General features: G+C 41.6%; 1 protein-coding gene and 1 long non-coding RNA gene across 2 annotated transcripts in view; one reads left to right on the top strand and one right to left on the bottom strand.

Moving 5' to 3' along the window:
• Positions 1-1,228, top strand: part of CXADR (CXADR cell adhesion molecule) — a 33,291-nt gene extending 32,063 nt beyond the window's left edge. Inside the window, exon 8 of the mRNA XM_081908091.1 lies at positions 698-1,228. Within this exon, the coding sequence (XP_081764217.1) occupies positions 698-739 (42 nt within the window). The 3' untranslated portion in view covers positions 740-1,228. The remainder of the gene's footprint in view (positions 1-697) is intronic.
• Positions 1-17,398, bottom strand: part of LOC309368256 — a 37,205-nt gene that overhangs the window by 13,067 nt on the left and 6,740 nt on the right. The window lies entirely within an intron of this gene.

Here is a 17,398-nt window from a genome sequence, read left to right as displayed (position 1 = left end):
TTGTGCAAGTGCTTGCACAATCAGCAAAATATCTTCTGGATAGTCATTCTTCTGTTCTTTAGCTAAGCTGGATACATCCCTCCCACAGGTGGAATCTTAGATCCAGACCATTGTGCAAAATTCAGAAGGTTTTAAGGCTTAATAAAAGACTGTCTGAAGCTTATAACACTGAGTCCTCTGGGTTTCCCCCCTCTAAAAAAGTTTTTTAAAAAAAGAAAAAAGAAAGAATGATCATTAAAATGATAACAGACCTAGAGATGAAAGCAGAATGAATAAGAATTAAAAGAAGGCAACAGCCTTGGAGACAGTTATGCGAATAATGTCAATGGAACATCAGCTTGCAGAACTTGATAAGAATTTGGAGTGAAACACTTGTGTTTGTGAACTAGGTTTGAGATACTCTATATAAAACAAACATACAACAGAAAGAATCCTAAGCCACTTAGCTTGATGAATATTCTTTTTGAATACATAGAACTGGTTTTATTGGAGGGGAGAATTTGGATCCTGGAGCATTTATACAATTTTAATTTCATTGACTTTACAATTTGAATTATACTTGCTGTTATCCAGCCACAACAATTTTACAGCTCAGGGGTGTCTGGATTAATTCTTTTATATTCCAGTTCAAATTTATTATTTATACTTGAATATACTAGAGCTCTGTATTGATTGATAATATTTTCTCTATTTATAGTATGGCCACGCATGCAGGATGGGTGACATAACAGTGGTATAAACTTGAAGAAACAACTTGTTTGTCATGAATTTCAAGTTACGGAACAAATGAAGTACTCTGTATTTTGTCATAACTTTTAGAATCTACAGACAAGATGGTAATGTAGACTAAATTTATATTGCAGGTAGCATTTTGCCTGCTGAATGTTTACAACATGTTTTGCTTTAAAGATTTCTTCCATTGTAATAGTCCTAGACATGAATATGTGGGAAAATATGAAGGTTAACACTGGATCTGCGTGCAAATTCAAAAGATCAACCCAGATAACAATGTAGCTCATATTTTTTGTGGTTAATTAATTCAATCTATTTGCTTAGATTTGTATGAAATTACACTTAGCAATGAATTAGTATGTTTGAAGCAACATGTGCCTTCCATACTGTATATTTTGGTGCTGCCTTTTTTAATCGTCTGATTTTTTTAAACATAAACACACCTTTTTAAAATACTTGTGCTTTGTAACACTTAATAAAATTTTGTATGATGATACCTTACATGTACAGCACATGTTTATCAATTGAAGTTGGGAACTGTTGTAATCGCCATTGATTTCTATGATTTGCATGGTGGTTCGGTAATTTTAAGTGTTGTGCTCTTAAATTTTTTTGGCAGTGAACCTGCTCACTGCTTCTTAGATATTGTCATTACTAGCACTTCGATTTGGGTCTTGAAACAAATAAGAAGCCAGTGCAATTGAATAATATGTTCACCACCAATTTTCCTTCTCAGGAGGGTGAGCCCACAGAATTCTGTATTGGCTGATATTTATATGCAGGAAGAATAGGCTGGAGTGGAGAACATCTGACTTACAAGACATATAAAAGCCACCCATTTACTTCCACTGAGAAGCATTTTTTCCAAGCCTAATGATCTCCCAGAGGGCTATTTAGGAGGGTTACAGCTATAGAGGCAAGGCTTAGTCCAGGGGTCGGCAAGGTTTATCTCGCCTGGTCCGGTTCACTCCAGTGGAGATCCCTCCGTGGGCCAGATCGTGTGTGCGGCCGAAATTTGGGGCGTCTGCGTCTGCACAGATGCAATTTCTGGCACCGCGGAAGCAAGTCCCTGCGCTGTGCTGGTTTAGTGCAGCGTGTGGGGACTTGCCGAGCGGGCAACTCAGTTCGGGGGCCAGTTAAACGACCCCCATGGGCCACTTGTGGCCCATGGGCCTTAGGTTGCCTACCCATGGCTTAGTCCTCCCCTCTTTCCTCCACAAAGATCACACTGCCCTCTGGCAAGACTCCTAATACCGTTTTCTTTTTTTTTTTTTTTAAATACATATTTATTCATGTTATATAAAGACAGGTAAAAATAAACAAGTACAACAAAAAAAAATACAACAGTGTTCTCTTCCTTAAATTATACAACATAAAAAACCATAATAAAAAAATCATATTCTGTTGGGCTCTACTGGGCCCTGGACTCCCCTCCACCCTTTTGGTAAGTATCGAATATTTTCCTCCCTTACGTATTTGATTTTTGATCTTATAATCCGTTGCTGATAAAGTTGTTCTATCCCCGCCAGTTTACTTTATAAGTTTTGTCCAATATATTTCCAATATTTACTCCAATTTTGCTGAAATTTCTGTTCATCTAGATCTCGTATTCTAGCTGTTAATCTATCAAGCTCAGCGTAATTTACCATTTTAACCTGCCAATCATTTATGCTGGGCATGGTTTCCGATTTCCAATGTTGTGCCAGCATAATTCTTGCGGCCGTGGTGGCGTAGAGAAATATCGTCTTGTCTTCTTTTTTAATTTATTTACCTGTCATTCCCAGCAAGAAGGCTTCAGGTCTTTTGGGAAAGGTATATTTCAATATTTTTTTAAGCTCATTATATATTAGTTCCCAAAAGCCTTTCACCTTCTTACATAGCCACCACATATGGTAAAGATCTCCCTCCGCCTCTGCACATTTCCAGCATTTCTTATTCTTTGATCTATACATTTTGGCCAATTTCACCGGCGTATGGTACCATCTGTATAGCATCTTCCAAACATTCTCTCTCAGTGCCATACAAGCCGTAAACTTTATATTACTGTTCCACAGCTCCAACCACCTTTCGAAATCAATATTATAGCCAAAGTCATCCTAATACCGTTTTCAATACTTTGTGTGTATAAGAGAATATGAACGGAGGGGAATTGAGGCACATGATGTGTGGATGTGTGTGAATTGGTGTGTGTGTGGGGGGGGGGAAATAGAGGAGAGAGAGAGATGGTAGCCCTGCCCATTTTAGTACTGGTCCTGCCCACCATTGGCATGCAGTCCCAGAAGTTCATCCATGAGGGAACTTGTTCCTGAAAGATGTTTCCACCACACCTTGTACCTTGCACACTCATCTAGATGGGTAGATCTGTGGACACTCTATCCCTAGACTGACCCACTGCTATAGTTTCTGTCTTGCCTGGATTAAGCTTCTGCTTCTTAGCACTTAACAGCACTTAAATTAGCATTATGTGCTAGATCTTGGCCTCTGTTAGATTTTAGGGCCTAAAGCTCAGATTGAGATGGAAACAAGACCTCTGCGGTTCGGTCATCTAAATTGCCTTTAGATAGATAGATAGATAGATAGATAGATAGATAGATAGATAGATAGATTTATTTATTTATTTATTTATTTATTTATTTATTTATTTATTTATTGGTAAAAAGTGGCAGATACATTTAATTAATAAATAAAAAAAATGAAATCTAAAATTAATTTATTCCAAAAGGCCTTTTTGTGGGATGTTAATGACTTGGTCAGGGACGCGGGTGGCGCTGTGGGTAAAAGCCTCAGCGCCTAGGGCTTGCCGATCGAAAGGTCGGCGGTTCGAATCCCCGCGGCGGGGTGCGCTCCCGTTGCTCGGTCCCAGCGCCTGCCAACCTAGCAGTTCGAAAGCACCCTCGGGTGCAAGTAGATAAATAGGGACCGCTTTCTAGCGGGAAGGTAAACGGCGTTTCCGTGTGCAGCTCTGGCTCGCCAGAGCAGCGATGTCACACTGGCCACGTGACCCGGAAGTGTCTTCGGACAGCGCTGGCCCCTGGCCTCTTAAGTGAGATGGGCGCACAACCCCAGAGTCTGGCAAGACTGGCCCGTACGGGCAGGGGTACCTTTACCTTTACCTTTAATGACTTGGTCGGATTCTGATACTGGTTTACTGGTACTACTGACTTTGCCATAATTTTTATCTGTTTCTGTTTTATTGTTTGTTTGATGATTTGTAATTGATACTTTTTTCCCCGCTTTAATTTCTTGTACCTTTCCCTAGTTTCACTGTGTGAAGAAAGGCAGGCTAGAAACATTTTTTATTAAAAATTAAAATAAATAAAATAAGATTAAAATAAACAAATTCTATTCTTTTAAATAGCTTCTGTAAATAATAACAAACTGAAGGACCACATCTCAGTGGTAGAGTATCTCTGGCTTGTATGTAGAAGGTCTTGGGTTCATTCCTTGGTAGCCCCAGGTAGGGCTGCCTGAGATTCCTGTCTGAAACCCTGGAAAATGACTGCCAGTCATCATCTTGTATGGATCAGTGTCCAAATCAATATAAGGCAGCTTCATATGGAGTCTCAGATTACGCTATATACATTTTCTTTAGTTCACATAGCAATGTGATGTTACCTGCTACTAGACCTTGGAACTTGAAAGATGTGCTAGGAAACTGAAAATAAACTCCTTTTCAGTGCCTCTTCAACACTTGTATCTTCTCTCATACTGAGATTTGAAGCATTTTTTACTCATTTTATTTTACTGTAGTAGTAATATTCCAGACCCTGAGCCGATATAAACTAATTTTAGCATGACCTTTCCATCAAATGCTGGGGGGATGCTTCTATTTAAGTTCATAAGGTACCTCACCATTCTCTCCCATCCTTCACTACCAGTAGGGACATTGAGGTGTTGCCAGTTTGCAACATTGTTAGATGGATTCACGTTTAATTTAAATCCAGGTGATTAATGAAGGGAGGAGGAAGATTGGCAACCTGTGCAATACTTCCCTTGAAGCTCTGTGTTGGGAAGAGGTTAGAAATAAACAAGAAGTTCTTGCTATGTGAAGCCTGCTGTGTGGAACAAAAAGTGCCTTGCTGGCCATAATGTTCGTTCCGAATAACAAATAAAGAGGTAGTTTTGTATGACTTGATGAAGAAGCAGGAGATTTTGATCTAATGTTATATCATGTAAAGTATAATTGAATATATGATGCCATGTACAAAGTATTGAAAATGACATTTGTAGCTTAAAAATTATTTTGGTATAATTGCTTTTATTGCTCAATCTCAGATTTCCTGAAATAGATTGCTGCACAAGCAGGTCAGCTAAGACAACATTCTTTCATTCTGTTAAAAGCAACAACTGGTAGTTGCTCTTTCTTCCTGCAAACGGTGTGTGTTGCTCTTTCAGGCAGAAAGCAGTAGTTTATTACCAGGGATTATCTCTTTCTGTGGGCTGGCTGACTCACCCACAGAAAATGTGCTTATTCAGGAAGTCTGCAATCCTTAAACCTCTTGTTTGGAAACAGATCTCTTGAAGGTAATTGAACAGCTCTGACTCAAGAGAATTGTGGGTGGCTGTTGTAGTCTGGCGAGGATGGGGGAATGTGAAAACTAAAGAAGTCAAAATAAATGGTTAATGAGGAGAATTACAACAAAGATCACTCAGAGACCTAAAACATGGAGCAATTTGGATCACAGATATTGGTGCTGAAATTGCAATTAACTGTTCACACCCTGGGACCTTATGGTGAAGGGTGGCTAAGAGGTAAAAAAGATGGTTAGGTAAAGGGACCCCTGACCATTAGGTCCAGTCGCAGAGGACTCTGGGGTTGCGGTGCCCATCTCGCTTTACTGGCTGAGGGAGCCGGCGTACAGCTTCTGGGTCATGTGGCCAGCATGACAAAGCCGCTTCTGGCGAACCAGAGCAGTGCAAGGAAATGCCGTTTACCTTCTTGCTGGAGCGGTACCTATTTATCTACTTGCACTTTGACATGTTTTTTAAACTGCTAAGTTGGCAGGAGCTGGGACAGAGCAACAGGAGCTCACCCCGTCACAGAGATTTGAACCACTGACCACTGATTGGCAAGCCCAAGAGGCTCAGTGGTTTAGACCACAGCGCCACCCTAAACAACACCGCACTAAAAGCCTGCATACCAAGACACAGTGTGTTCATGACCCATCATACATGTATCATGAACTAACTCTTTTTACTTCACGTTGGCTGACTCCAGCTTCCTGCCCAAATGTGTTTTAAGTTTATAACTATTTCTAACAGTAGTATGAGGCTTGGAGGTGGAAGCTGATTGAAGGCTATCTGCTAAAGGAAATTGCTGCTTTTGCAAAGGAGCTATTTCCTCGTCTTCTTTTTCCCCCAGCAGCACCTCTATCTAAACCTTTTTAAACTTGGAGAAGCATATGCTTCTTTCTCCCAGGTTTTTGCTGCAAAAATACTCCCACAACTCACTTATGGATCCCAGGTTTGCAGTTTTAAAAATTTTGCGCCTATGGAGGCATTTCAAACAAAATTCTATCGGTGTCTATTGGGGATCCCCCCCTGTGTATCTAATATAGCTGTCCGCTTAGAAGTTGGACAACCACCCGTTAACGCGCGGTTGTGGATTTTAAAGATACACTATTGGTTAAAACTCATTTTTTCCCCGGCCGGTTTGGCTCCTTTAACACTCTTAGACACCTTTCATTCTACCTGGAAAGCTTCCCTGTTTGAAAAGATAAGAAGCTTGGGATTCTCCCCGCAGATCTTGATAGCGGCAGGATATGAGAGAGCCAAAAGTCAAGTGCTTCAACGCATTAGGGACATAGAGTTACAATGTCATATGGGCAAAATGGATAAACATGGGAGAGGGAGAGGGTTTTCACCCGCAAATTATCTGGCTGATTTACAAATACCTAAGTACAGACACTCCTTTACCCTGGCCAGATTCAACGTTCTGCCCTCTGCCCTGCTGCTAGGCAGATATGAGGGCAAACCATATGAGTCACGTGTTTGCCCATGTGGCTCATCGGAAGTGGAAGCAAGTCTGCATGTATTGCTGCACTGTAGTTACTACGAGGATCTACGCCTGACCTTTATTGCCCCAGTTCTACAAAAGCTTAAAAATGAACCAGAACTCCAACGTATGAGAGCCTTGGTAGAAGATAAGGTTCCTGAAATTACGATCAATGTTGCCAAATTCTGTGTAGCCGCTATTAGGCGTAGGAAACAAGAGCTTTCCAATGTTAATATGCAGGCGAAGGCAAATACTTAATTTTATTTATGCTGTCTAATTTTAAATTGCTGTTATGGCCTAATCTGTATTGAAATTGTCCTTTGTTTTTCCGGTGTTATGCTTTGCTGACTAGCTGTACGAGTTAATCTGGTCTGTGACCGTTTAATAAAATTTGATTTGATTTGAGGCATATGCTTCTTCCAAAACATGTGACTCTAGTAAATATAGGTCCACAGTAGAAAGGAGGGGACTGTACATGCTTGGCAAAAATGCATAAGCTGGATCAAAAGGTGTGGTTAAAGGCCCATCCAGCACAGTAATTAGATCTTTGGAAAAGAATCAGGGAAATCCAAGTTCCTATGCTCACATGGCCAAGAAGCTAGGTGACCTTGGTCTGGTTGCTGTCTTTCATCCTGGCTGCCTCGCAACAACCAGGGGTGCTGTGCTGAGCTCTTAGGATAAAAATGTAATAAACGTGACCCCTCCCTTGGATCCTTTGACCTGCTGTTTTGATTGTCAGATGCTGAGGAATAACCAAAGGAGAGATTTCTCCCACATTCTGCTTGCCACTCTGTGGCATTTGCTTACTGTCACATGGAATATTTAGCTAGCTAGATCATTGGTATACTTTTACATTCTTAAATGTTAGCAAATGGTGTTAACCCAAAGAAATCACTGTTTGCCTCTCATATCCAATTTGTTTTCAGCACAGCCTATGGCTAAGGTTTACATTTGTGTGCAAATGACTTTTCTCACTGTTTTCATAGGTCATGAAATGGGGATATTCAGAATATGGTTCATTTGTCTGAACTTTTGTAACGTCCTTTGCTTTTAGGCTGAGCTGACAAGTAAATATTTAAAGAGTTTGTCTCATGAAATGTAATCTGCATGCATGGAAAGTGTTGAGAACAACTCAAACAAGACATGGGGAGACACTGGGGATTTTGGATAATTGACTGGGGTGTGTCTAGGTTGTCATTTTGACTTGCTCTTCAGTTAGCTTAACATTATGTGAAGTGAATTTCTGAGTCCTAGTATCCTTTCCTAAGTGTCTATTCAGGGTAACTGAGACATGGAATTATTATAATAAGAAGAATAAAAAAAAACCCTAGCCCAAGTAGTTATAATGTTAGTGAATGGTCCACGACATGAACTAGTGTCTGAAGGGGGTGACAGGCTCAAAGAAGACTGACAGCTGATAACAAAGGTATAACAAGGTGGCAGAGCATACATAATTCATCTTATCAAATTCACTAAGAAGTATAAAGATAGAATTCCAAATATTGAGTTGGAACAACCTAATTAATCTCAAATGCATGTCATATGGCTAATACCCTGGGATCCGTGCTGATATACAGGATAATCACCTCATTAATAGTATTTAGCCAATAATGTAATGAGATAAAATGAGTGCTTAGAGCAACTAGATACCAATCAAAACCAAGAAGAACCTAATTCCCTGTATTTTTCTCATACCCTCCGTTTATTTCCTAGCTGCTACAATGGGTATTTAGAAGAAACCCTTTTATTAAATTAGGCCAAATGCTAAGTAATGCAGGCTTGTAATTTAGGATTACAATTAAATGTTCGTTAATGTTTCCGCAAGTCTGTTGATAAAGGGGGGGGGGCAAAGAGGTGAATAATAAAAATGTGCCTGTGTCTCTACTGAGGTGAACAGAATTATTTTTCCTGCTTGTCTGATCTAAGTGGAACTGAGCTGCAGCAACAACAACAAAGAGATCCATGCACAAAGGTACGCAGTGTCTCAGTTGTCATGATGTGGTGTAGAATGGAAATCAAAAGCACTCTCCCTATGGGAATCCAATGTTTTTCTTTTCCTTGAAACTGGCCTCTGAAGCCTTGTGGAAAACCTTTTCAATGCTGTGGTAACTTTCTGAATTCATCTATCATAGTCAGAATTCAGTAAAATGACACTGTGGCCATGCTTTATGATTATATGGTGAGTTACTGTGTTTGTGTCTTTGTGTACGCAGACAAACATGCCTAATCCAGTTCCATTCATTTCAATAAACTGAATCAGCATTTAGTTCAGCTGCCTGTAGCAGCAAATTGTAGATGGTTAGGCTGAATGTCTCTTGTGAGCCTCATTCTAATCATTGGGAGGCGGAGATACACATTGATCTATCCCCCTTATGTTGTTTTATTTATTTCAAAACAGCTATTGAATTAAAGAAATTATGCACGCCTTGTATATTTAAAAGGGAAGATTATTCATATTCTGCTTAAGGGGGAACTAAGTCACATTAAATGATGTAGCAAAACAACTGGGAAGGTAAGAAGCTGCTTTGCAAGCCTCTAATTGGATGCGGATGCAGGTAGCGCTGTGGTCTAAACCACTGAGCCTCTTGTGCTTGCTGTTCAGAAGGTCAGCAGTTCGAATCCCCGCAACTGGGTGAGCTCCCATTGCTTGGTCCCAGCTCCTGCCAACCTAGCAGTTCCAAAGCACACCAAAAATGCAAGTAGATAAATAGGTACTGCTCCAGCGGGAAGGTAAGCAGCGTTCCCATGCGCTGCTCTGATTTTGCCAGAAGTGGCTTAGTCACGCTGGCCACATGACCCGGAAAAACTGCAGCTCCCTCGGCCTGTAAAGCGAGATGAGCACTGCAACCCCAGAGTTGTCTGCGACTGGACTTAACTGTCAGGGGTCCTTTACCTTTTTAATCAGATGCTGAAGCAAACATGAACTTGTCATATCAGAAATGGTGCAGATATGCACTGTAGCCCCTGGAAAGACTGATTTAAACTTTATGATGAATTCCGTACTTGAAACAGGTGGAAAGGGAAGATTGTGAGTGGGAGGAGGTCAAAATGAAGTTTCTGAGCAGAGTGTGGCACTACTTTTGAACCACTTTGCTATGCAAATTAGATGGGAGGTGAGACGCTGATCTGAAAAGCGGATTGCTTTGGATTAGACACCCACCAAGACAGCAGTTTAATCTGGCAGCCAATTCACAACCAAACTAATTTTGCAAAGAACCTGCAAGTGAAGAACAGGCTGTCGCATTGTAATGAAAACTGGGGTGGCAGATTTCCTAGTAAGTGACAGACTGTGTGTTCGCTCATATGAAATTCTATGGCAGATTTAAGAATGGCAGAGAGCAAGGGGAATGAAGCATCACTAGTAAGCAAAGATCCCACCCCTGCTTTTCCCATCCTTAAACAGAGGACACATTGACTTATTCCCCCCACCCCACCACTCCCAACAAAGGTTACAGAAACAGAATTTTGCTCTCTCCTTATATTTATGGTGCTGAAAAAGGAGCTACTAAAGAGGATTCTTTAGTACTTGAACTTATTTAACAAGATTTATGTACCTCTTAACCAGCACAAACTGATAACAGAACAATCCTAACTACAGGCAGACAGTGCCATCTTAAATTACAGTTGTATCTTGGTTTTCAAACAGAATGCATTCGGGAAGTTCGTTCAACTTCCGAAACGTTCGGAAACCGAGGCGCGGCTTTCGGTTGGCTGCAGGAGTGTCCAGAAGCCGTGCCGGACGTTCGGCTTCTGAGGCAAAGTTTGCAAACCGGAAGACCTACTTCTGAGTTTGCGACATTCGAATTACAAGTTATTCATGAACTAAACTGTTCAAAAACCAAGGTACGACTGTACCCTTATTTCAAACCCAGTTCAGGAGGAATGTGTTTTATACTACTCGTTTTGCCATTTAAGTTCCACTAGGTTCCTAGGTCACATAACGTGAGTTGAAAGGGGTTTGGAAAAGGTGCAAGCCTCTCCTTGTTCTGTCACTTGGAGTGGAGGGACTTGCACTGGCATAAACCTTTCTGAGCCCCCAGTGAGCAGGGGTGTTTTATGCTGGCATATCTTTGGCTCAGCCAAGGTGAAGGACCTGATACCTGCTGAACCCAGTCTCAGCTGGGAAAGCCCAATATCCATCCAGTCCAAACTCTCACCCTGGTGTATCTTGAGTTTGGATTGTCCTATGAGTGGTTTACATAAAACCACACAAAATATTCATATACAAACAAACTTTAAAAGCAAGTAGACACAACACTGATCAAGATATAGATTAAAAACAAGCACTTTTACAGCATATACATCATAAACATTGCAGAGAGCTAGTACAAGGAAATAGATATGTTTAAGGTGTGTGTGTTTGTGTGTATGTTTGGTGTGAGGGTGTGTGTAGTAGCATTGTTTCTCCAAGGTGATGCAAACTTTGCAAAGAGTGGCTATAGGAATATGAAAAATGACAGGTGGAATTAAGACTCCAAGCTCCTCAGAAGGAATGAGGTCATGTTTGGCAAAATACATTAGTATCACCTACTGAGGCCACTAGAAATAATAAAATATGCTTGAAATCGTGTACACAATACATTACTACCTGTTATTTTTAAAAATCTTTGGTGATTTAAAAAAATACATTATATGAAAAACAATTCTGGTATCATGTGAAAACTGATGGGGAAATACAAAGTTTCTTCAGACACATGAAAGATAAGTAGTGGCTGGGATATAATAATAATAATAATAATAATAATAATAATAATAATAATAATAATAATAATAATAATTTATTTATACCCCACCCATCTGGGCAGCTTCCAACAAAACACTAAAATACAATAACCTATTAAACATTAAAAGCTTCCCTAAACCTGGCTGCCTTCAGATGTCTTCTAAAAGTTTGGTAGTTATTTTTCTCTTTGACATCTGGTGGGAGGGTGTTCCACAGGGCGGGTGCCACTACCGAGAAGGCCCTCTGCCTGGTTCCCTGTAACTTGGCTTCTTGCAGCAAGGGAACTGCCAGAAGGCCCTCGGCGCTGGACCTCAGTGTCCAGGCAGAACGATGGAGGTGGAGACGCTTCTTCAGGTATACTGGACCGAGGCCATTTAGGGCTTTAAAGGTCAGCACCAACACTTTGAATTGTGCTCAGAAACGTACTGGGAGCCAGTGTAGGTCTTTCAAGACCGGTGTTATATGGTCTCGGCGGCTGCTCCCAGTCACCAGTCTAGCTGCTGCATTCTGGATTAGTTTTAGTTTCCGGGTCACCTTCAAAGGTAGCCCCACGTAGAGCGCATTGCAGTAGTCCAAGCGAGAGATAACTAGAGCATGCACCACTCTGGTGAGACAGTCCATGGGCAGATAGGGTCTCAGCCTGCGTACCAGATGGAGCTGATAAACAGCTGCCCTGAACACAGAATTGACGTGTGCCTCCATGGACAGCTGTGAGTCCAGAATGACTCCCTAGCTGCGCACCTGGTTCTTCAGGGGCATAGCTACCCCATTCAGGACCAGGGAGTCCTCCACACCCGCGCCCCTCCTGTCCCCCCCCCCGCAAACAGTACTTCTGTCTTGTCAGGATTCAACCTCAATCTGTTAGCCGCCATCCATCCTCCAACTGCCTCCAGACACTCACACAGGACCTTCACCGCCTTCACTGGTTCTGATTTGAAAGAGAGGTAGAGCTGGGTATCATCTGCATACTGATGAACACCCAGCCCAAACCCCCTGAATATCTCTCCCAGCAGCTGCATGTAAATGTTGAAGAGTACGGGGGAGAGGATGGAACCCTGAGGCACCCCACAAGTGAGAGCCCAGGGGTCTGAACACTCATCCTCCACCACCACCTTCTGAACACGGCCCAGGAGGAAGGAGCGGAACCACTGTATAACAGTGCCCCCAGCTCCCAGCCCCTCTAGACGGTCCAGAAGGTTGTTATGGTCAATGGTGTCAAAAGCCGCTGAGAGATCCAGCAGAGCTTGGAAACAGCTCTCACCTTTGTCCCTAGCCTGCCAGAGATCATCAACCAGTGCAACCAAGTCAGTTTCAGTCCCATGATGAGGCCTGAATCCGGACTGGAAGGGATCCAAATGGTCCGCTTCTTCTAGGCGTGCCTGGAGTTGTTCAGCAACCACTCACTCAATCACCTTGCCCAAGAATGGAAGAATGGATATATATAATTATGATCTCCTGAAAGCTAGGTAATATCCTGATGTCCAGGTCATACAGATTATTGGTATGGGGGGCACTGTGACTCAGTGGGAGAAATCTGCTTTGCATGCAGAAGGTTGCAGATTTAATTAAGGTGAGTCAATGGTCTGACTCAATATAAAGCAAATTCCTATAATTCCCAATTGGTCTTGATCCAGCATGGTGGTTCTTGTTCTTCCTGTGACGTCTGTGTTGCAGGATGTTTCTAAATGTTGCCGAATAAGCACAATGTTAATTTAGGGAAAACATGCAATATACTTATCCTTCTGGGGGGGGGGGGGGGAAATCCTGGTCCACTATTCTTTTACCTTTTAAAATGCAAAAGCTAACCTCTACACTGACTTTTAACAACACTTCATTGCAGACAGGCAACAATGAAATCCATTTATGGCCAGCATAAAATGCAGATGAAGACATTAAGTTGTTTCTACATTAGTTTTTGAAATGTGATAAAAACTGATAAGGATTTCCTGCCGACTTTGTTTAAGAATGCAAAAACAGTAAGATTGGCACATTAGTTTTTGAAATGTGATAAAAACTGATAAGGATTTCCTGCTAACTTTGATTAAGAATGTAAAAAGAGTAATATTGGCGCATAAACTCTACCTTTCTATAATTTTATGTATCTATGATAATGGGAACTGGAGATGCAGTGGGTCTTTAGTAGATAGAACTGCAGATATATAATCTGCAGGACTGAGATATGCTTATAAGAGAGAGGCTGTTGGAATAACCAAGGTTAGGATGGGAGAAGAGAAGAAGCATTGCTCTTTATTAAAAAGAAATATTACAGCTCAGGTCTATACTTGGAGAAGCAGAATCTGTAACAAGATGTTGCAGGGCATCCTTATCTCCCAGCAGGAGTGCTCCTGTTAAGAGTGCCAGCAGGTGTTTCCATTTCCTGTCCATTTTACTTTCTTTACTGTCAATATTTCCTGACTACTGAGCATGCTCAGTGCTTACTGGGCTAAGAGCCAGTTAGAGTGCCAGACTAGGAACTGGGAAATCAGGGTTCTAATCCCCAGTAGACCATGAAACTCATGTGATCTTGGGCCAGTCAGAGTCCCTCAGCCTAATCTACCTCAGAGGGTTATTGTGAGGATAAAATGGAGTGAGGGGCTTCCCTGGATTAGTTGTAAAGGCATTTTGTGACCTTCAATCTGATGGTGAGGTGGAAGCCTAGGCAAAAAGATATGTCTTCAGGAAACATCCAAGGCAATGTAATATGGCCAGGCAATTGGAACTGATGCAATAAACTCCTTGCCCCATTGCCTTGTGGAGAGCAAATTTCTGATGCTGGGAGCCTTCTATACTCACAAGTTCTCTCTGCATGGTTTAAAGTTCCTTCAGGTGCTATGGCCTGAAGAGAAATACAGGTAGAACAGGCCTGTATGGTTTAGCTCTTATCACCCAGATCCAGGTGACTCCTCTGTTCCCTTCAGGAATTTTCAGCTGGTGTGAGGAACCTTGTGTATCTGTGGAGGCGTCCTGTATAAGAGGGATCAGGGTTCAGAGAGCCTCAGAACCCTGAATAAACGGGGGTCTTGAATCATGGGGAAAACCTTCATGAGTACAGGATGCTGCCCTGTTCAAGCCCTTCATGATTTGGGGCTGGGGACAAATAACTTAGCTCTCCCTTTTGATTTTACACATGAGCTTCTGCGTAGGGGTTGACTAGTTTATCCCAGTTAGTTGATCATGGGTTTCCATGATAACACTTTGTGTCATCAGCTATGCTTCATAGATTAAAAATGCAGGCAGCCATGTTGGTCTGTGAGGAAAGGAACGGAAACAGGAGAAAGTATAGTGATGCCTTATTGAGGAGGGCCAAGTGAATGTCACAAAACAACGGTGTAACTTTCATGTTTCACAGAACTAAAGAAAAAGATGGTGTGAGTCAGTGGAGCGGCAATTGGGAAAATATATATTAAAAGGTGCTATTTGTAAAGGGAATGGCAGAGACATGTCTGTAATGTGCCCAGTCTTAAGATGGTGATTCAGGAAGCTCTTTACAGAGCAATTATGTTCCTTTGTGCCAAGTGTAGAAGATCTCATGTGGCATCAAAGTGTACAGGAACAGCAAAGCAGTGATTGTTTTCCTTTTGAAAATAGAGAAGCACCCAGTTTCTCAGATCTACAGCTTTGCTAGCACAAGCGGCATTGATAGAGAGCACTCCATCTTTCAAGCAATTTCCTAAAATGTACTAGCCCTCTTACTGTCTTGCACACCTATCTGTGTAAATTATTTGTGGTCCAGATCCAACCAGTGTCGTTCTCCAATGATAATCTCCCATGTCCTCGGAAGCAAAAAGTTTGCATGGTGTATTTCCAACTGTTTCTTAACTAATGAATGAGAAATAGTAGTTGCTGAGGTCTTCCACTAGGGAGTACCATTGCACTTCTGAATGAGAAAGGCAAGTTGGCAAATGCTTCCAAGGAATCTATGTACCAGAGTGCTTTTGGATTTTTCTGTTCTGTAAAATATCACCATCACCAACATCTTTGATAGCTATAAATAAATTTGTTCTTTACTTTGTTTACTCTTCCTGCCAGTGCCTGGTGGTTCACCTTAAAGTAAAAATAAACCACTGGAATGCCAAATTTCAGAGGGCTTCTTTGTTTTAAAGCAACTAGCATAATCGTAACTGTACATAACTATGAGTTAATCTGAAAACTATTGTAATCACTGCAAAAAAAAAAAAAAAGGAATGTAGAGTCATCACTCCTCACTTTACCACAATATCAAATTACTGCTGGTATTTTTGTTTTAGGGTTGTTGTAAGGAAGAAAAGGGCTGCAGGAGAACCGTGTATATCATCCACCATAGGCTCCTTGGAAGAAAAAAGTAGCATATAAATATATATATATAAAATAAAATAAAATAATTATCTGGACTTAGGTTGTAGGGTATTTCCAGCCAAACCAGAATCATGGAGCAAAAAGGAAGGTTGGGGTTAAGATCATTGGTTCTGTAAGAATTCTGAGGATGCCACCTTTCTTTAAAAAAAAGTTTCTAGACCTATTGGTGATGGAAAATGTGCATGTTAAATATGACAGAAAGGGCCGCTGCTCAGTTGTAAAGCACAAACTTTACATGTAGAAGGGCCAGTGTGGTGTAGTGGTTAAGAGCGGTAGTCTCATAATCTGGGGAACCGGGTTCACGTCTCCACTCCTCCACATGCAGCTGCTGGGTGACCTTGGGCCAGTCACACTTCTTTGAAGTCTCTCAGCCCCACTCACCTCACAGAGTGTTTGTTGTGGGGGAGGAAGGGAAAGGAGAATGTTAGCCGCTTTGAGACTCCTTAAAAGGGAGTGAAAGGCGGGATATCAAATCCAAACTCTTCTTCTTCTTCTAAGTTCAGCTTCCAGTGTTTCCAGTTCCACATAGGGCAGGAAAGACTTCTATCTAAAACCCTGCTGAACTGCTGCCAGTCAGTGTAGACAATATTGTGCTAGATGGACCAATGGTCAGATTTGCTGTTATGCAGCTTCCTATGTCTATGACAATTATGCATACCAGAAATCAAATAAAAACAAAATCCCTATGAAGTTTAATGAATAATTGTTCAGATTTATTGAAATTTCAGATCTCCTAATTTCTCATCCTGACTTCAGCTAGTTTAACAGTACAAAGGGCAGAATCCTACTGCTTTTGCCAGTGAAACAAGACATTGCTACAGTTCACATGCCTTTGTGTAAAAATCTTGTTCGGTCCTCAACATAGCTCAGTTAAGTGCACAAGTCTTCTAAGAATGGAAATATTTCAGCACTTCTCTGGCGATCGGTTTCTTCCTGTCCTCTTTTTACTGATATGCACTTCATAAAAGTGACACCCTATCACAACCAGTCATTCTTTCTTAGGCAGCTATAAAAGTACATTGGAAGCTGCAGATAAAAACTGGCCCCAAGATCCACTCTGTTTAAGCGCTCGGCCTGGGAGCACAACCACCACAAGAATCCTGCAACGTGAATATGTCTGCCCTCGCTGCGTCAGTGTGCAGCCAGTCACACTGGCATTACAGGGTGGCACAGAGTCACTCTGTTGGAAATAGCCACCACCAGCAAACATCCTTTGAGGGCATTGGGCCAGGTAGTATGCCATTCCAGGTAGCACAATCACAGCATCACACATTTCTTTTTAACGAAGGTCCTGGGCTTTTGAAAGAGCTTATTTTGGCTCAGAAAAGGGTGACTGTTTCCACTTCTGCATACTTATCCACAGGATCAGGATAACAGGTTGATAAGGTTGTATTGACTGGCGATAGAGTTTTTTATTGTTTCATGCCACCCCAATCTCTGAGCACTATGAGATTTCAGGGGTTCCATGTGCTCATCCAACGTTCATATTTCTTTTGGGAACAAGGCACAGAGGAGAATGTGGTGTCTTCATGATACATGGTTTATTTACACACAAATATAACCTGAGCCTACGATGGATGTGCTTGTAGCATCAACACCCCAAAAAGGTATTG

This window comes from Podarcis melisellensis, assembly GCF_964234715.1.
Source record: "Podarcis melisellensis genome assembly, chromosome: 4".
In the NCBI taxonomy this organism is placed as follows: domain Eukaryota; kingdom Metazoa; phylum Chordata; class Lepidosauria; order Squamata; family Lacertidae; genus Podarcis; species Podarcis melisellensis.
Note: the sequence above shows the minus strand (reverse complement) of the source record. Positions and strands in the feature narration are given on the sequence as shown.